The sequence below is a fragment of the Schistocerca cancellata genome, chromosome 9 (genome assembly GCF_023864275.1).
Source record: "Schistocerca cancellata isolate TAMUIC-IGC-003103 chromosome 9, iqSchCanc2.1, whole genome shotgun sequence".
In the NCBI taxonomy this organism is placed as follows: Eukaryota; Metazoa; Arthropoda; class Insecta; order Orthoptera; family Acrididae; genus Schistocerca; species Schistocerca cancellata.
The window spans coordinates 302,771,968-302,793,348 of record NC_064634.1 but is presented as its reverse complement, the minus strand read 5'-3'; the positions used below and the strand labels follow the sequence as shown (position 1 = coordinate 302,793,348).

Below are 21,381 nucleotides of genomic sequence, written 5' to 3'. Positions count from 1 at the left end.
AACGCCAAATTTCGTCACACTGTCCTAACAGATATGTCCATTGTACAGCCCATATTGATTTCTGTAATTATCTTACGCAGTTTTGTTTGTCTGTAAGCACTGACAACTCTATGCAGAAGCTGCTGCTCTCACTCATTAAGAGAAGGTCACAGGCCACTGTGTTATCCATGGTGAGAGTTAATTTCTGAAATATGGTAATCTCAGCACATTCTTGACAGTGTGGATGTCGGAATATCGAATTCCGTAATGATTTCCGATATGGTATGTTATATGCGTCTAGCTCCAACTATCATCCCGCCTTCAAAGTTCGTTAATTCATGTCATACAGCCACAATCACGCCAGAAACATTTTCACACGAATCAGCCGAGTACAAATGCCATCTCCGCAAATGCAATGCCCTTTGATACTTTATGTACACAATGTTACTGTCCTCTCTATATGTGCATATCTCTATCGCTTGACTTGTGTCACATTAGTGTATACTGCCTAACTCAGACAGACATTCTGTAGTCATTGCTGGCTGCTTGCTACAAACGGAGTCCATGACAATCGAACTGAGATGAGTGAAGTGCCATTGATGGACTCTCTCTTCTTTAGGTGCGAGCTGCTGCCAGAGCGATGTCTGTATGTGACTTGGCACCTTTCGACCGGTAGGTCTCCCTCTGAGTGGCTGTCATTGCTACTTGCCATTCTGTGTCAGCATGTCTGCTACTGTGTTGGCTGTACCGACCTGCCAGCTATCACCACAGGCTGAGCTAATGAGCCATTTGGTGTCTGTACAATGAGCTGCTGCTGAAACCAGCAACCTTTGCTGGCCAAGGCTAACCTGAATTACGGATGGCACTGGTCATGTCTCCAACACTATCTCCACTGTTGTACTTGTTAAATGTAAAGGGATTATTCAACAAGTACTGTTTCCACGATGGACCATTGCTTGCCACTGGCCACCAGATGGCTATAGTAATTCCCACAGTTGCAACTGCAGATATCCTGATCTATCACAGCTAGTCCACCACCCACCATGTCAGTCACCCACCCTGGCTGCTACAACAGTTTGGAGGAAAGCGAGGATATACTATTTCCAATACAGCTGTGCCTACAGTCAAGCCTGTATTAAGGAGATTCCCGAAGCTACCAGTACTGTTGCCAGCTTTCAGCTCATAGTGCTAAAGTCTGCAAACGTAAACGATAGTTCTCTATACAGCTGAAACAATACTGAGGCATTGCTATAGAAACTTTTACAAAATCACATTACCGGTACGTGATTGGTCGAAGTAGGTACACTAAACTGCCATGCCCAGGCCACTGCAACTGCCAGGGACCTTCTTACATCGAGCCGACTATAGTTATCTACTTTATCCGTCCAACTAACTTTCAGATTAAGAGTAGGTTTACTTAACAGTATGTAGAATATTGAATTTTTCTCGCTATGTGTGTGCAAGACCTTTCGTAAAGCAATGTTGTAACGAAAAGGGCAGCTGCATAATAACAGGGGTCGCTCTATGTCTGTAAGACAGTATACTGATAATTTAATCTATTTTTTCCACTTGTGCCCACAGTTAACATAATGTGGTAGACGCATCACACAGTTGACAATTATTCATGTATTCGTCTCTGAAGTATTTTGCAAACAGTCACATATATGAGTTGCAGTTTTACAGGCCCCTACCAACTATAATGAGCCTTTTGCTTGCCTCAGCACATGCTTATACAGAGTGAGCATTAATAAAACAGGTACCTAACTGGAAATAGAGGAAAAAAGTTCCTGTGAACATGTGCCCAGAAATGGACGATGACGTGTGCAACGACAAAAAAAAAAAAAAAGTTCAAATGTGTGTGAAATCTTATGGGACTTAACTGCTAAGGTCATCAGTCCCTAAGCTTACACACTACTTAACCTAAATTATCCTAAGGACAAACACTCACACCGATGACTGAGGGAGGACTCGAACTTCCGCTGGGACTAGCCTTACAGTCCATGACTGTAGCGCCACAAGACCGCTCGGCTAATCCCGCGCGACAAACAACAAATCGTCCCAGAACACAGCACAGAGCTACATCGCATCCACGTCAAAACAGATGTTCAAAGTGACCTCCATCGGATTGCAGGTGATAGGGGTAGTAGCAGTTGTCATACAGGATACACATAATCATACTTTGGCTTACACCATGTTGGTGGGCCACTTGCCTGGAACTTGTACGAGGGTTCTTCCGTTCGTCCATTTGAAAGGATCCGTGATCACACAAACGCCGAAAAGGGGCTTCAAATGTTGTGTGATGTGACTGGTGTCTGTGAGGGTATTTGTTTAGGTATAACCTTGCTGCCTTTCGACCGTTTTCTTCTACTTGATCATACACAAACACCATCTCGGAATGTTCCCTACACGAATACCAGACCATTTTGTTACTTACAGTACGTTGCGTCAATCACACAGCCTTAACATGCGGCACGTGATCAGAGGAACCGTCATTAGTCAGCGCCATCTCCATCTGCGTTGAGTAGGGAAGACCACCGACCACTAATCCTCTGGTCAACGTTAACAACAGTTTCCAAAATTTGTTGTAGTTCAGTAGTGTACTCTCTTACAAACTGACTACGAGCTTTCAAAGTGCAATAATCCAAACTGCTGATCTTTCCCATTCCCCTGCAGGACCCTATGTGATTACTGTTATAGCACAATCTCTCAGTACTGTTAATCTGGAAAGCGATACTCGTAGGGTGAAATTATTGTCTACTGAGTACTAGAAGTTTCTGATATCGTTCAAGATTAAATTACCTAATGATTATTCTAGGAATGTAGTCGTACGTATCGCCTCCCGTAGTCATCGTGAGGACAACATTAGATTAATTACAGTGCGCACAGAAACATTTAAACAGTTATTCTTCCCACGTTCCATACATGAATTGAACGGGAAAAAGTCCTCATAACTGGCTCAACGTGATGTAACTTCTCCCATGCTCTTCATAGTGGTTTGCAGAGTGTAGGCATAGATGAAATATTTAGCATACTTTGAAATTGTGTTTTGTTATCGAGAGAGTTTGGTCGATAGTTGGTTCGCGCTGCTAGAGCATCTCTTCCCACTTATAGCAACGCCATCTTTAGTAGCATGGTAGTGAATTAAGTTTTGCAAAGTTTAAGCTTCTCAAAATGAGTGATGCAGGCTTTTTTCGGGTAATGTTGATTATTACATACAGTCCCATAACGATAATTAGCTTATCGTGATTATAATAGAAGTGCAAAGAGTAATTTTTTTTACAAGAAGTAGGGAGTAGGTGCGCAGCTTGTCGATGTGACTTTGACCACCCATCGAGATTTTGAAAAGTAGAAGACTACTTTTGGAAATTTACGGTAACTGAAAGTGATCGGGAGTGGGGGAGAAGTTATAAAAACATTTCTGAGTGGACTGCGTGCAGCAGCTGTATTGTTTTTAGGATCGCCGTTTAGTACGGAAGTAGCTATTTTTTGAAGGGTACATAACTTCATTTGTAGGAAAGAGAAGAATACATCACAAGGTCTAACCATGATGTATACTGTAAGTTCACAAGCCATATATTTAGAACTACTTAATAATTATCTGTAATATTCTGTAATAGAGAAAACTGAGTGTTGAGGAGTGAGTACGTAGGTGGTGCTCGTTAGGGTTATTTTGACTTTTGGTGAGTCGGGTATTCAGTTCGTTTCCATCCACGAACACACCATTATTTTGCCACTAGGATTAATCGTAATTTACCTCCATAGCTTTAAGTTTGTTGTTTTTTTCTCAAAACTGCAGTAAAACAAAGACTTATAATGATAACATTATCATGAAAGTAGTTTACTGAATCTCTTTTTAGGGACAGGCTGCTTTAACCAATTATATCATGCTGCATGAGCTGACATAAGCTACTTAACTCACTTAACCTTGCTTCAATACACTACATTGTGTTGTTAATTTGGTCTTGTCAGCTAACCATAATTTATTTTGACCTACACTGACAAGGTTACTTTGCGGAGGGAGTTGTTAAATGAGCTGCTCCTACTACCTCTGCCTCCCCTCTCCTTTTTCTTCTATGTGGTTTGATTTGTAAATATTTGAGGTTGCAGACTTAAACATATGCTGCACCTTGTTTGTTATTGTGGTTGTAAGCAGCTTATTTGTGTTTATGTAAACAGATACTTCTTACTGGGTCATATTTATGTCTAAAGTTACTTAAAGTTAACAGGGTTTCATAATGAAAGAATATTTTGACTTTCTTTGTAACTGTGTTGTCTTTCAACACAAGACTTTGCTTTCTGAGAGAAACGTTTAGGGTTGTTACTCGGTTTATCCCTGTGTTGTCATTTTCAGAACAGCTCTGATAATTGTCTGTTTTGTATACAATTTATTACCATTCAGAGACAGTTACTCATTTACTTAAGTAACTTGAAGACTGGAATTTGTCCAAAGACACACAGCATGAATGCACCTGTCACATATATTCTGCAAATTGTTTGTTGTGTTGTGTATTGTAATGTGCATTTGCTGGAATGCTTTAAATGCAGCATGCATCTTCAGTGTCTTACAGTCAAGTAATTGTCGATTAGATAGAGATAAGCATGTGACACTTTACATTCTTACAAGTGAAGAATTTACTTCCATATTTTCTGATCTACACATTTTCAGGTCCCAGGATTGGAATGTGACCATTTTGGGAGGGATGTACCTGACAAGAACTGAAAGCCTGCAACTGAAATTATTTAGGTTTTATATGAAAAAGTCCACTTGTAAAATGGCCACAGCGATTGAGGAATAAGTTGTTGCACTCAAACAAAACTAAAAGTTTGGAAAGTTTTGTAGTAAAAGTGTAAATTGTCTTTTTATGAGTGGGATGTTTCCCATTTACCTATTACGAGGGTTGTAGAGCCTCATCAGTGGACTCCAATTTTATAACTATTTAACAATACACTTTAAGTAGACAGTTATAATTTGAAATGATTTCTTGGCACACTGCATGCTTTGCATTTATTGGAATGCATGTCAAAATGCTATTGTCTTATTTCTGTATTAAAATCAGTTGCAGACTGTTTTTAAAATTCTAGTTGTGTAGGTTAGTTGTAACTATATGATGCTAAAAGTGTCATAAAATTGACAGGGTATTATGTTTTCATGTTTCTAGTAATTCTTTTTGCAAAGATTGTTTATTGCAGCTTGATGCTAGAATTTCGTCAGTCCTCTGAGCCTTCTGCTACCATCCCTTAGTCGTGCAGTTAATACAATCCTTTGTCAATTTGTCAACCCAGGAAGCTGTAATAAGGTGATGGGGAAACTACTGTTATTGCAGCACAGTTCATTTCGAAAGTGCTGCTGTTGCTGTAATGGCAGCCATGGTTTCTTTCAATTTATAGTGAATTTCATGTGTAGTATCTTTCTTTCTTGTAACTAGATGGTTGTCGTCCGCCACTACTGGGAGTTGATTGTTGAAGACATAAGGTCAGTTATATTTGCTGACACCAAGATGGCTAGTATTATGACAAATTTTGTTATATACTACATCCATAATTTTTATTCCTACGCAAGAAAGCAGTCTTACATAAAATTTAGACACAGCAGAAAGTCCCAGATTAAATCTAACTCACTTTTAAGATGAAGCACTGAATTTTGATGTGGAACTTGTAAATTCCTTTAAGACTTGAAAGAAAATTGTGTACTAGGATATATTTCCTGATGTGAAGTCTGTAGTTTCTCCAGTGAACTAGCCCTCCACCTGTGTCCAGAATGGCCCAGTGTACATAATACATGCATGAAAATTGCCCCTTTATTCTTGTCCACTCCTTGCATATAATTATGCTCTCAACACTGCAATTCTTCTGTTATGTTCTTACGCTTTCTCGTCCTCTTCTGCTTTTACCTGGAATTTGCTGAGAGTTATTTCTCCCTCCCCCAGTAATTAATTTTTCACAGGTAATGTTGTTGTATGTAAACATGAAGTACCGAAATACTAGACACGTTTCTCTATTATGTAATGGAACATTTCCAACTTCACCTTGGTGTTTTGGTTATTTCTACAGGAAAAACTTGTTGAATGTAGAGTGAATCATGGCAGTGTAGCATTATCTGACTTTAGAAATGGTTGAACTGCTGACCTCCCAATTTTACTTTGTATGTGAGCAGATGTTGGGAGTGGAAGTTTGCAATTGGCTTGTAGCATGTTGGCTGCTGAGATAAGCCCTGCCTCCCCCTTCCATAGCAACCAGCTTACAAAATATGAAAGAAAGGAAAGTGTCGTAGATTAATATGTTGCAGAAGTGACACTAAATATGATGGCTAGTCGCTAGAAGAATAAAGTTCAGTCTCTTCCCTCATTTTTGTAATTAATATTAAGAATCACTATTCACAAAAGCTACTTGTTTTTACACCACAGTACTGTTCTGTAACTAATGTTGGCACCCACTGTAAAGATTCCAGAACTGTGCGGAGTCAGCTGACTTCTGCTGATCAAAGAGGAGACAGGATAAAGTCTGTGAGCAGTAGTCACCAACCAGAGTTCATATATCTCAGTGGCATGTGTTAAATACTGAACCACTGTTGGTGAACTTTAACATCTGGCTACACTGCAAATTGCTGTCATCACATCAACATTTGCATGAGTGGTTCTAATGTGTAACTTAAGTCAGTTTGCCAATTGTTAATTGTTAGATGTATATTCTGTCACATCACATCTAACATGAGCTGTAATACATGATAGAGAAACCTGACAAGTATTTTGGTGCCAGTCCTGCATCACAATTTAACTGTTCCAAAATTGTGTTAATTGCTGTCTTAATATTTCATACTTTCAGTCTGCAGGAAAGGGGTGTTTACAAATACACAGTTGTTGCCTTATATTGTGCTGTAAATTTGACAAAATTAGGGAGACAATAGTGTGTTAACCTTATTAAAACAAATTTTGTTCCTCATGATCAACACATATTTGCTTAATCCATACTTTTTACTATATAATTTTATGTATCATTTTAATGTTTGAGTTGGAAGATTTCTTATACATCCATTTTGAAAATGTATCCAAAATCTATTTATTTTTTCTAATTGGCAGCTTACCTGCTCAATCTTGCTGTAATAAACTGCCAGAGTTCGTCTGTTGTTACCGTGCAGACATTATTCCTTTAGAAGAACACTGAAATACAATAATCCAAGGAACATTGTAACACAAACAGTTTGGCTTGTTACAGTTCTTCCCAAATAATTATAACATGGGATGTAAATTTGATTTCCATGTAATCAGTATGCCACATAGATGACACTAACATACTCCGTAAACTAGAAACGTATTAAAAGTTGAGAGGTGTTTTCAAATTTAATCAGCTGTTGTTCGTGTTGATTTGGCATAATTTTGCATGTGGATGGAGTAAAACTACACTTCAACTAAATCAAGTAATAGTCTGACCATAGTGGGAACAACTTGTTGAGGGTAAAGAGGAATATTTGATACTAGTTGTTACCTTTGACCAGTGCTGTAATGTTAATGGCCACAGTAATCTCTTCTTGTGGTGTGTATTTCACAGCTTGGTTGTTAGTTGGCGAAGCCAACAAATGTGGAAACCATAACAAGTGGTTGTGACACAGACTGATCTATAGTGTAGCACATTTGAAAAAATCACGACCATTAACGCATTTTTGCTATGTCCTTTACAACATTTTGTGATATGTCCTCTTGTCATTGGTCAAATCTGATGATTAGCAGTGAATATTTCTTTTTATCCCTTATTCACATGAGTAGATACTGGCATGTCACACTTTAAAGTAGAGGACAGTATTACCTCCAAATGCAAGCACAAAAAGACATTTTTAGGGCAGAGTTAGCAGTTTTGCTAGTTGCATTTTCATTGAAATTGACAGCATTTTATGCTCACTGATGGAATTTAAAGTATAGGAAGAGGTAGGTGTTGTATAATGTTGTGGAAATTGAGACTCTACCTCAGCAAACAGTAAGCCTATAGTGAACAGTGTAAGAACTACAGACACTATGATAACTTTAACAGTTTGCAACACACGGTGGTTTTTCATGGAAGTTTCAGTGAAATTCTTCCTGTGTGATTCATTGGTAAAAGGTTGCAGAGTAAGCTTGATAATTTATGCAGGTTGAAAATTACAAGGGGAGCATACATCCAGTGGATCACAAATTTTGATTATCTTTCATACGACCTAGTACATTATTAGATATAACAAATGCTACTCTTTCTGGGCGTTTTTGAGAACAGGTTTAATGAACCTGTTGAATTCTATACCAGAGCACCCTCATTTAGCGATGCCATTAGCACAACTGGATAAATCTACCTATGCAGTGTTCCAGTCTAGTAGATTTCTTTCCCTCATCTTTTACCAAACACTTGTATGACTACAATGAATCGTGTTCCTTTCGAAAGGAACTATGGAGATCGTAGGGCAAGGCATAAGGGTATTATGGGACATTTGTGCTCACTTTGTAATTTATGCTTTAATAGCAAAGTAACAAAAGAAAAAAAAAGTTATAGCAGAATGCTTCTGTATTTTGCTGCTGGAGAGAGAATCGTAGTATGAAGACTGCATAACTCTTCATTCTGTAGTACTGCATCAGTTGACAGCTTTGTTATTCATTCTCATGTTGAAATATGCTTGGTTTGCATAAAAAAATTATGTCTCAGTGGCCATTCTTTCTAAATATTGATGTGGGATTCTGCTGTCATTATTAAAAATTAAATGTACGTTTCAGAACGTAGTATTCCTAAAATGTGATTGATGTATGTCCATACTGTGTTTTTCATGCATGTATCATGGATAACCATTTGATACATACATGAGTGTATCAGTAAATAAACGTTGAGTTTGTTGTTGTGTTTTGATGTTACCTGCTCATGAATGTGTTGTTGTACCTTTACAAAGAAACATGATTTTTTTTGTAGTAATGTGTTTCATGGAAAATAAGAAAAAGGAAAATTAGTAGACTTGAACAGAGTATGGTCAGACTTTTTGCCTGTCAACTTACCTAGATGTACAGATATTGATGGTTGGTGCTCTGGTGTGCAAATCAACAGGCTCATAAAACTTTGAACCTCGATTTCTCTAAAACATTCAAGAAGTGTATTGTACTGCAGCAGCATGAGTTGCATCTAAGTATGTATTATTATCATACAAAAGAACAACAAAATGAGTTTGACATTGAGTTTTTTGTTCATTCATTAGCTTTGAAGTGTGTGTGCTATGTTTGGTTTTTATGAAAATATGAGATTGTGATTGAAACTGTCGAGTTGCTTATTCAGCTAATGTATGTGTTCAAAAACATTATACTTTGAATGAGCTCAGTGCATATTAAATGAAAATTATGCCCATATTTAATTACTGGTAAACTAATAGTAAGCAGCAGCTCTTAATTTGAGATACCACTAGAGACTGTTTTGCATTTATGAGACTTTAGTTGTCCTTGTTGGGTAATACGTCTTTATTGTATACAGCTATAATGATTGGTTGCATAAATTCAGTTATAGTTTGTTGTTGAAGGAACACACAGACCAAAGGGCTGTGTGATGGAAATATGTGAAACTTGAAGTCCCTTATTATGGCGTTTGAGGCAGGAGGAGGAAAGTGGAAGTCATTGAGAGATTTTAAAAAATCAAACAGTGGAAACATCCAGGATGAAATAATAATTCAATATTACGAAAAGGAGAGAGTACTGCTCACCATATAATAGAGATGTTGAGTCGTAGGCACAATTAAAAGACCGCTAAACAAGTAAGATTTTGGCCAAGAGGCCTTCTTTTGAGTTAGACAACATACGCACACATTCACACGAACACAAATCGCACACAGCCACTGTAAGGTGGTGGTCATGAAAGCTGCACAGACACAGGACAGTAGAGAAACACAGAGGAGCCTTTATGGATGGAAATTTTTATGGTTGACAAAATCAGAGCTTTGTCCGAGTGTAATGTGCTCCTGTATTAAAATGTTTGTCTGGTGTGCATTACTAGCTTAAGTTGCACACACCCCTCCCCACGCCCTCCCTCCCCCACCAAATTATGAATTACATGCTTAATACTTTATTTACCATTCCAATTTTATGACTTCCATTGCATTTCTCATTCTGTTCCCTGATTTTTAGAAGAAGATACTTGGTCTTACAAACATGAGCTTCCTTAAATATCTTATTAATTATCTTAGCTTCACCGTTTGCATTATTAGGATGTTATTTCAATAAGTACTTGCGTTTAATTGATTTTTTATCAATTTATCTAAAAAATTGTTTTACATTTATATTTCTTATTCTCTAACCTATGAGAGAGCATGTGGAACGATGTTTGTGAACAATTTGTCATTGTGAATGATGCTGGGTATGAAATTGTATAATTGTGCTTGAAAAGTGCACAAAAGTTATTTTTTGTTTTAACTCACCTTGTGTGCTGTTTGGTTAAGCAGAACATTAGTTTCATTGGTTACCCAAGAAATTTGTATAAGCAACAAATGAACTAGGTGCTTTACCAATGTGCTTCTCTGCCAGGAATTTATAATGTTTAGTTTGCAGTGAAGTGGGACTAATTTGTGTTAGAGTTCAAAGCTATTGTCTTTGGTTAAATTTTGTTTCTATCAGTACATTATTTTGGTATAGATTGCATCTGCACTATGCCAGTTTGTTTTCATTTATCATGTACCTTCTGCATGTTGCATTTTGTCTGTTAGTTGTACGCAGCTTACCACTTTTTTTCTATGCAGAATGTTGATGCAGTAAGTTGTCATCCATTACTTTGGTGTCGTGGTGTTGTCTGATTGGATTGTTTCTTTGTTTGCAGGGTACGTCCGCGGAGCAGGATAACCGCTTTAGTGATAAAGAGAAGAAACTTCTCAAACAGATGAAGTTTGGTGATAGCTTGAGTCGGAAGGTAAGGGAAATGAAGTGTATGTTTAGTGTACCCAAAAGCCATTCTCGATAGGAATTTCCTAGTTTTCTTGGGACTAGGAACTCAGTTGTAAATATCTGCACTAATTTTCAAAATAACACCTAGCTTGGATCATTTATCGAGACACGTTAGAAACAAGATGGAGCCTTAATTATGGGACAGATGATGATGATCTTATGACAGCTGGAGAGACCCTGGTCTTCAGTGTGGTGCTTTACAAGGCACCAATGTTTGTCAGAACTTGGTATCATATGTTTTATGGGAAGTAGATGCTGAAGTAGGAAAATAGGTATCTCGTTTAATCAAATTGTATGTTCAGATTTGCCTTCTGCGCAGGTGCCATCAATAAGCATAGTGCCCATTTTTAATAATAAAATTTCTTTCAGTGAAACGGTCACATGCATTCGGAAATAGCTAAACTGACTAATTTTTGTCTCCTACGTTTATTTCATGGAAACAAGTTCATTTTGCTCAGTTAATGAATGAGTCGTGGGTGTTTGTATCTTCTGTCACTATTGATTAAAACTAGGCAGTCCAACCAGTTTAGTCATTAAAGAATTAGTGTGAACACTTGACAGAAACAAATGTTATTTCAAATTTCCTGAGACTACCATTTCAATTGAAATAAATATGACACAGTGGCAAATTGGTGTTCCATGCCAATGCTATTGAGATTGTGACTTATCTCTGCATACCAGCATCACCAGTAAACCACGGAGCTTGTGGCATTATCCAATAGGTCATTTACATACAGAAAGCAGAAAATTTTGGTGTTAAGTTTTGTAAATTTTGGGAGATTTTCCTGTAGTTGCATTCCTATTTTCTGTCAGCTTAATTTTCTACTTTGATTTATTTCTTAGTCTTCTTGGTGTGTGTGTGTGTGTGTGTGTGTGTTCTATTAATTGGGAAGAATACAGCTGCTGCTGTAGAAGATTGGAAATAGGGATGCCTGCTACTTTCTGACATTTCCAACATGTGCAAAGTTGATTTTCAAATTAATCCTGAAGATAAAAGCTGCCATGACTTGGAGCAGGTCACACTAGGTAGGATGGTCACATGACCTCCAAGAGCTTGTCAATTAAGTGCAAATGTTGATGTGAAAATATTTACAGCTAAAATAGTAGACATGCTTTACAGTGATTAGTTTATTAATGGGTAGTGTAATGCCATTTAAATTATAGGGAAGATTATTCGACATTTCATTGTATGTAAACTGATGTGTTTATACTTTGTTATTGTTGTCACTTATCAGTTGTAACTAGAGGGCAGCCAATTTATACAGGGTGATTCACGAAGATATGCAAATATTTTAATATGATATTCTACAAGTAAAACTAAATAACAAAGTATATATAAACTTAGATCCGTAAATATTTAGTTATGGCTAATAAAAGATTTTGCCTGAAATTTAGCAACTTTGCTAATATGAAGCACAAAAGTGTACGAGGCTAAAGTAAAGCATGATTCCCATTTATTTTGTTGTTTTCGTCTGGTGAATCTAATAAAACATATTCCAGACACGTCTCTGCAGCAGTTTTCCAGAACATCCGGAGAAGCAAAGAAGTAATTTCGTAAAATTTTTTATTTATTAACTACTTGGCCCAATTAGTTTTTTAAATTCCAGACAATAACGCCTAGTTTTCAACAGAAGTTTTAGAGAATTTAATTTTGGAAAAATAATGTAATAACTTTAACTGAAATTGTATGAATGTGTCAGGTAATCTGCTTGTAATAATACTGTAGCACATGTGAATTCGTGTTAAACCGGAAAAAACGAAGCTCAGTGTTAAGGAAGTTTTGCACATACAACTTCACAGTACATCCACAATAAATGTTCAAAAATATCTCCACAGAGTTCACAGCATTTAGCTGCACGCGTATGAACAGATTTTGTTGCTCATTTCACTTTCACAGGGTTGTTTTTAATTTCATCTATTGCATTTGTAAAGCGAGCAAGTAATGCTTCACGTTTATTGACTTTCTCCTCATAAACTGTCTTTCATCCATCTCCGTACATAAAAATCTATTGGTGTTAAATCAGGTGATCTGGGTGGCCACAGGTGTGTAGCACCACAACCAATCCATTTCTGGGGAAAATGTTCGTTTAAATGTGGAGTAACGGCGTTGGTGAAATGTTTAGGTGTGCCGTCATGTTGAAAATACATTTGCAATTGCATAGTGAGTGGAACATCTCTGAGCAAGTGGGGTATTTCTTCTTGAAGGAATTGTAAGTACGTCTCGCCAGTTAGATGTGCTGGGAAAATGAATGGTCCAATAAAGTGTGTGTGGATTATACCACACCACACATTTATGCTAAATCACTGCTGGAAATTGCTTTACACTGTTGCATGTGAGTTTGTTTCAGACCATACTTGCTCGTTATGTAAATTGTTTATACCATCTCAAGTAAACTGTTCCTCATCAGTAAATAAAATGTATTTGTATAACCGCCAATTGGTATTTAACCAGTTGCACAACTCCAAGGGAAGGGTAGGATCTCCCAGGTGTAAATGATGCACTTTCTGTTTATGGTAAGGATACAGCTTATTGTACTTCAGTGTACGCTATACCTTAGGTTGTGAAATGCCTAATCATTGAGAGATACGTTGTGTACTGGCACCGGGGCTAAGTTGAGCAGCATACATAATATCCTCATCATCTTCACATATCAAGTGCTCATACTGATTATGAATGCTAGGTAGAGAACTTGTCTCCTGTAACATTCGAAATACTCCACTATTGGTTTGTGCATTTGGAATCCTCTGAGTTGATTATGTACACAATATTTGTTAACTGCAGCTGTAACATTACAATCACATTTGCCATAAATAAACACCATATTGGCATGTTCCACTGTTGTAAATTTGAAAGGCATCCCTATTTCATAAATAATCTACAAACTATAACAGTTACAAGTGGATTCACTTAAATACACTGTTGTTGTTTTGTTCTTTCACTGAACAGTACAGAAAACTACTTGTTTAAAGGTTAGGAAATGACTGAAACAACTCGCTAATGGTCACCAACAATAACATAAATGTTTCTACATTCTTAATCAAAAGTAAACAAATTTACTTGTATAATTATCTTTGCTTTTCTGGATGTTCTGGAAAACTACTGCAGATACACATCTGGGACATGTTTTATTAGATTCACCAGACCAATAACAACAAAATAAGTGGAAATCATGCTGTACCTTAACCTCGTACAGTTTTGCGATGGCTTCATATTAGCGAAGTTCCTAAATGTCATACAAAATCTATTATTAGCCATAACTCTGTAGCTAAATGTTTGTGGATCTATGATATATTAACTATGTTCTTTTGACAAAATAGTTTCATTTTGTAATTGAAATTTTTAGAACTGGAAGTTTTTGCTCTAACCAGTTATTTTCCAGCTATGAAACAAATGCTGTAGTTAAGTTTAATGTTTTGTTATTGAGCGAAATTATTGCTTACATTTTAATCAGATACCAACTAAATTTGATATATGTTGCTAGAGTTTGTTACAAACAAGTATTGTTTGATGGCAGAAACCACTAATTCACTATTTCTCAGATTCACTACTTTTTTTTTACTCAAGAACAGAGAGAGTATTGCAATTTTTGCAGTTTCCCCAATTATATTTTAAATGAGTTTTTCATATCCCTATTTCTGGGATGAAATAATGTGGATTGCTGCATCAAAAAGTCCTGGGGCTGAAGATGACACCAGCAACAACATTTATATATATCCACCAGCTGCGACATAGTTCTGTATACAAACAGTGATCCAATACTGTCAAATGTTTTCTATTCCAGTCTTTGATCACAATATCAATTCTTTTGACTATGACCGGTTCCAGTCCATAATGACCATCCTCAGATCTTTTCTACACCATGTCCTAAAGTGATAAGGCCATAATGGCAACGTCAAAACAGATAATCAGCACAGCATCGTCACATGTTTTCGTATGTTTTGACATTGCCATTATGGTCTTATCACTTTAGGACATGGTGTAGAAAAGATATGAGGATGGTCATTATTACGGACTGAAACCGGTCATCGACCAAAGAATTGATATTGTGATCAAAGACTGGAATAAAAAAAAACAACATTTGATTTATTTATGTATGAGGGCATGCTGAAAAGTAATCCCTCCGAGGTTTTTATTGTGTTCTCAATATCGGTTGAGATGTTAGATGTTACACATATTATTTTGTTGATTTTTACCATTTCAGTAAAACATATTGCGGCCCTCTGCCACTAGAGGACTTTGAATTGCAGCATGTAACATGGTGATGTGTAATGTAACTATGTACCTCATCTACGTCCATACTCTTCAAACCACTGTGAAGTGTGTGGCAAAGGGTATGTCCAATTCAATTCACACCTGGAATGTTGGAAGAATTATTGTTCGAATGCCTCTGTGTGTGCTATAGTTGTTCTAATCTTGTTCTCACAATTCCTACGTGAGCAATACATAGGGAGGTATATATTCCTAGAGCCATCACTTAAAGCTGGTCTATGAAAATTTGTTAGTAAATTTTATTGTGATAGGCATAAATTATCTTCAGAAGTCTGCCAGTTCAGTTTCATCAGCATCGCTGTAACAATCTCCCATGGTTCAAACCGACCTGTGACAATTTGGGCTGCCTTTTTCTGTATACATTCAATATAAAGCTATGCCGCTGCAGTTACGTGCATCATTTGGTTCACTGTCATCGATCATCCTCCATAAGGTCCCGACTTGGCCCCATCCAATTTTCATCTGTTTCCAAAACTTAAAGGACGCCTTTGAGATTTTCATTTTGATGGCGATGAAGCAGTGCAAGCAGAGATGACATTATATTTATCAACAAATTGGAATGATTCAACAGTGACTGTATCAACAAACTGTACTCTCATTAGGAGAAATGTGTTCATCATCAAGGTGACTATGGTGAGAAGTAAATACGTAGACATGAATAAAGATATAGGAAGTTGATAACTTTTTTATTTAAAAGCTTTGAGAGATTTCACAAAAGAATTTCAGATTACTACTTTTCAGCAAGCACACACACATTGTGAACAGTAACGGTCCTACAACTTACCCATGGAGTCCACACGAAGATGTTTCTAAGTAGCTTCTTCTGAGAGCTACATTGAAAGACAGATTGTATAAACATCATTGATTGGAAGTCAGTTTTGACCTTAGTCCAGAAATTGAACTCAATTCAGGAAACTGCTGTATTGCATGACACTAAACTTAGATCCAGTGAAGGAGATGGCACTGATCAAGTTACCAAGAAACTTGCTTGGTAACACGCTAAAATTGACTATCAACACAGTTATTCTGCTTCGACCACAAATATTATTGATACTTCACAGGTACATAGTATTTATTATTAATGGTATTGTCTTATAAAACATGCAGGAAAGTAAACAGAAAAAGAGCAGTCTTCAAACTGCATCCCAGCCAAGAAAGATTTGTTGGTGGAAATTGTGTTGGGGCAGTTAAAAAAAAAGTTACTGCGGCCAACAAAAAAGAGGCTTGGAAATTAGTTGTTCTTGATCTCAGTTTGCAGAACAACGGGAACAAATCATGATTTGAAATGTTTGAAAATGTATTATGACAAAGGACCAAGATAGCTTTCACACGTGACTGTGTGTACTTTCAGGACACCTTCAAGTATTACATTTCATCTCTATGTAATTACATGTGCTGAAACCAGTGCCAAAACTTTTCGCAGTTGAAATTCATAAAACTTGAAGTGGTAATTTAGTCAGACCTGCTGTTACAAAAACTGGGCAGAACCTAATTGCAGTTCTGAAACCACAATTTATTCTTATTTCCAACCTCTATGACAATAGTGCAGGTTATCGTCCGAAGGTGTGGTTGTTTTGAACACATGATAATACAATTGTGTAATTTTTTGAAACAAATTTGCTATGTGAAAGGTAGTTAAAAATATTATTCATTACATTTCTGTTGATTTCATGTTCTGATGCAGATAAAAATAACACTGAACGTTGTTCTTCATTCATGTCAGTAAATGAGTAGGTAATCATAATGTCAAATGGTTATATTGTTCTCCTTGAAGGTGAAGAAAAGTGTGTTCGCATTGTGTTGTTAAGGCAATATTGTAATTTAACAGTGACAGCAGTATGTCCTGTATTTTGAATTAAAAATAACTTCTAATTACAAGTAGATGTGCAATGCACAAACCAGGAGTCTGGTACTGAATCCTAGGGGTTAGAATCATTTCCCAAAAACAAAAGAATATAAATCCTTTTCGACGTGAAAATCAAATTTACGAAAGAAGCCTTGAGTGCAAATAAAAAAAGTTTCACTTGGGGAACATGAAATAAGAATGGTAACACTGAAGGTTCAATGAGAAATCAAAGCACTGAACCAGAGAGAATGCAAGAGAATAAACGCTTCACGATTTAGTTTCATTGCTGAATCATAAACTTAAAACAACTCAGTATTTTGCAAAAGCATTGCCAAAGTTTGAAAAAAAGTGGCAAGTGGAGAAATAGTTTTCCACAACTGATGTGAAATTGACTCTGAGATTAACCGGACTGCACTGCAGTACATTTCACTGAGCTACCGCCTGATAGTTACAAACTGACTTACGTACACTGAGGTAACAAGAGCATGGGATAGCGATAGGCATCTATAAAGGTGGCACTAGTATTGCGTATGCATGGTATAAAAGGACACTGCATTGGTGGAATAGTCATTTTTACACAAGCGGTTAATGTGAAAAAGTTTCTGGCGTGATTAGGGCCACATGACAGGAATTAAGACTCTGAAGATAGAATAGTAGTTCGAGTTAGACACTTGGGACATCTCATTTTAGAAATCACTAGATAATTAAATGTTTCAAGATGTCAGGAATACCAAATTTAAAGCATTACCTCTCACCAAGGACAATGCGGCATCCAATGGCCTTTACTTAACGACAAAGAGCAGCGGTGTTTCCATAGAGTTGTCGTTGCTAACAGATGAGCAACACTGCATAAAATAACCACGGAAGTCAATGTGGGACATACACGAATGTTTCAGTTGGGACAGTGCGATGAAATTTTACGTTAATGGGCTGTGGCAGCAGACGAGCGACAAGAGTGTCTTTGCTAACAGCGTAACACCACCTATGGTACCTCACCTGGGCTTGTGACCATATCATTTGGACTCTCGGCAACTGGAAAACCATATCCTGGTCAGATGCGACCCGATTTCAGTTGGTAAGAGCTGATAGTGCAGACCCCATGAAGCTATGGACCCAAGTGACAACAGTAAAATTGTAACCCATTCTTCAGTTGAGCTTTGTAGGTCAGTTGAAGAATAGGATACTAGTACTAGCGAATGGGAAAATAACGACATTTATAAGGTGTATCCTGTACTTTAATTGACCTATATAGGTCAACTGAAGAATAGGATACTAGACCTAGTGAAGGCGAAAAATAGTGACATACATAACATTTGTATCCTGTTCTTCAGTTGACCTGTATAGGTAAATAATACCAATGTTACATATGTCGCTTCTTTCGTCTATAGAACAAAGACAAGAATGTCGCTGGCGTGCCATTGTCTGTGAGTCACGTGTTATACTTCTGCATGCTTCTACGCATCCGACCCTGACCAGCCTTCATTGCCTGCATCTCGTGGTCGTGCGGTAGCGTTCTCGCTTCCCACGCCCGGGTTCCCGGGTTCGATTCCCGGCGGGGTCAGGGATTTTCTCTGCCTCGTGATGGCTGGGTGTTGTGTGCTGTCCTTAGGTTAGTTAGGTTTAGGTAGTTCTAAGTTCTAGGGGACTTATGACCACAGCAGTTGAGTCCCATAGTGCTCAGAGGCATTTGAACCAGCCTTCATAGCTGCTCTCCATTCTACTATGTTTTTATTGTGGCTTATTTATATATCATGTTGTACTTCTTCCATGTTCTGGTGACACCTTTATGTGATTGCTATTTGCCACTTATATAAACTTAATTCAGCTTTCTGCTGTGTGGTAGTTCAAATTTTGCCTAAGTTAAGATTTGGTGCTCTTTATGCAGGAGCTACAATTCCAAAAGTGGCTTGTTCAGTTGCAGGTCTTTGTCAGATATCGATTTTTCTCTAATAGCTCTGCCAGTGGTCTTAATGTTGTGCACTGCTTCAGAAAGTAAGTGCACAAGTCATCCCACACTGAGATCCTTTCCACAACAAAAGTGGTGCATTGCAGAATAGCAGACATATTCATGGGGTCCTGCAGAGACAGTTCTGCCGTGGTAAGGGTAACAGGTGCACTACAGTGTGCGAGTAAAATGGTGTGTCAACTGAAAATGTATTCCAGAGTTGAAGCACAGGAGACAGTATGTATTGAAATGATGCCAACAGTTTTACAGAGGCAACATAGGCACAAGTGATGCTGATCCACCATGCAGTCCTGATATTGCAACATGAGATTTACTTTGTTTTGGCAAGCTGACTGAACCTTGGCGAAAGTGAGTCTTGTATGAGGACGTTCACACAGCAGTTCAGTGACTCCATGACCAAGGTGTGGATTTCTATTGTTGAAAAACTAGATGAATGGCAGTGTGTTCTGACCATTGTTCAAAGAGATTTGGTGGTTGTTCAAAAATAGTATCTGTGTCACTTTTTAAGTGTGTTGTAGCCTTCAATAAAATTTACTTGGTCTGCCTTTATACTTTATAACTTAATTTTTAAAATTCCCTTCTAATATGGCACTATGTGCAATAAAGATGTGTTATACATGTCTACTTCTACTTCTTAATCTTTTGTATTGGTGGTTCTTCATCATCATTACACTTTATTTTGTGTTAGTTTATTTATTTATTTTTTTAATATTATCTTCGTTCTGCATTTGGACCTTCTCCATATTATTTGAAGCACTAGTTTTGCTTTCCCATTTCCATAGCTAACACACATCTTTCCACATAATATATAACTTCGATGTAGTCCTTCAGACACTGCATTACAACAAAGTAATTTAGAGTGATCATTTTCATATTGCAAAAAATAACACAATTTTTGTAACAATCATAGTGGATTCTGATATTTGGAGCTTCAGTCTTTCACAGTACACTATAAGCAGATCCTTAAATGGTGTATATTGATAAACCGTTGATTTTCCTTCCAGTTCATAAAGAAACTGAAAATGGGAATAGGTTTACAGAAAACAATAATTGCAAGTTGATCACTGTCTCAGCATTTTTATGACATTATGCATACTCAGGGAATGTAGTGAAATGAGATGCAAGACAAAGTCACAGAACAGGATATCACTATTGAACTGAATGGAAGGGCTGTAAATGAATCACAGGTAGCAAATATATTTAATAATGTTTTCATAAATTCAGTAGAAAGTTGAAGACAGATGTCACAACAGTTTGTTGAAGCAACTCTCGTAAAATTCAGCCATATGAATGTATCACTAGCTTTTCCACGTGAAATTAAGGAAATTATGTTTTCTCTTAAAAATAAAAGCTCACCTGATTTTCATGGTGTTTCCAAAAGAGAACAAAATACTTATTCCCATATAATAAATGCTGTTTTATCTAAAATATGTGATGCATCACTAACTCAGCCATTTTTCCAGAGAGACTGCAATACGCCATTGTCAAATCACACTTTAAGAAAGTTGGTAGGAAGGATGTCAATAGCTACTGACCTGTTTCATGGTTGACATTTTACAAAATTTTTGAGGGGAAGATGAATTGTAGAATATCATCTTGCCTGAGCAACAATATCATCGTCAGTGAATCATAGTTTTGATTTCAGAAGAATTGCTCTACTGAGAATGCCATTTACATGCTCATTCTTCAAATTTTACAAGCATTAAATATTAAAATTGCACTGGTTGGTATTTTCTGTGATCTATCTAAAGCATTTGATTGTATGAATCGCAGAATTCTCGTACGTAAATTGAAGTTTTATGGAATTGATAGTGTAGCCGGCCAGGAGATAACGTCGTATTTAATCATAAGAATGTGGAAAGTTGTATCTAGTAATTCAACCAATGTAGTCTGGGAATGATGTTCTGATTGGGGAGAAATCATGTGCGGGTTTCCGCAAGGCTCATTCTTAGGTCTGCTGTTTTTTTCTCATGTATGTAAACCATCTTCCATTTAATGTACAACAGGCAGAATTAGTTATGCAAATGTTGAAAACACCAATTCTGTAGAAGAATATCTATTACGGTAACATGTAAAAGGAGGTTGGTAAGAATTATTAACTCACATCTATATATCTAATAATAAATAAAAACTTACTAAATTCACATGCAGCCGTATTTACAAATTAATTTGCAATGTGACTGTCAAATGACTCGTCCCACTTAATTACAATTTGTTGTGCAAATGGTCTATGGAACATAAAACTAACTGATGAGGACAGAAAAAAAGGGTTATATTGTATGGCCAATATCGGTGTTACAGTGTGTGGCTATTTTCTGCCCATTTCGAGACACTTTTAGTTCCTTACAGCTTGGTTTTTAGTACATTATGTTCCATACTTTTGTCCTATTTC

At 37.0% G+C, this 21,381-nt stretch overlaps 1 protein-coding gene across 7 annotated transcripts in view; it reads left to right on the top strand.

Annotated features, from left to right (window-relative positions):
- Positions 1-3,083: 3,083 nt before the first annotated feature.
- Positions 3,084-21,381, top strand: part of LOC126101058 (serine/arginine repetitive matrix protein 1-like) — a 158,618-nt gene continuing 140,320 nt past the window's right edge. For 6 of the 7 annotated variants that reach the window (XM_049911729.1, XM_049911728.1, XM_049911727.1 and 3 more), the window contains exons 1-2: positions 3,084-3,174; positions 10,783-10,872. In XM_049911729.1, the coding sequence (XP_049767686.1) occupies positions 3,151-3,174; positions 10,783-10,872 (114 nt within the window). In that variant the 5' untranslated portion in view covers positions 3,084-3,150. Of the gene's footprint in view, positions 3,536-10,782; positions 10,873-21,381 lie in introns of all 7 variants that reach the window. The other variant, XM_049911724.1, reaches the window with a different exon arrangement.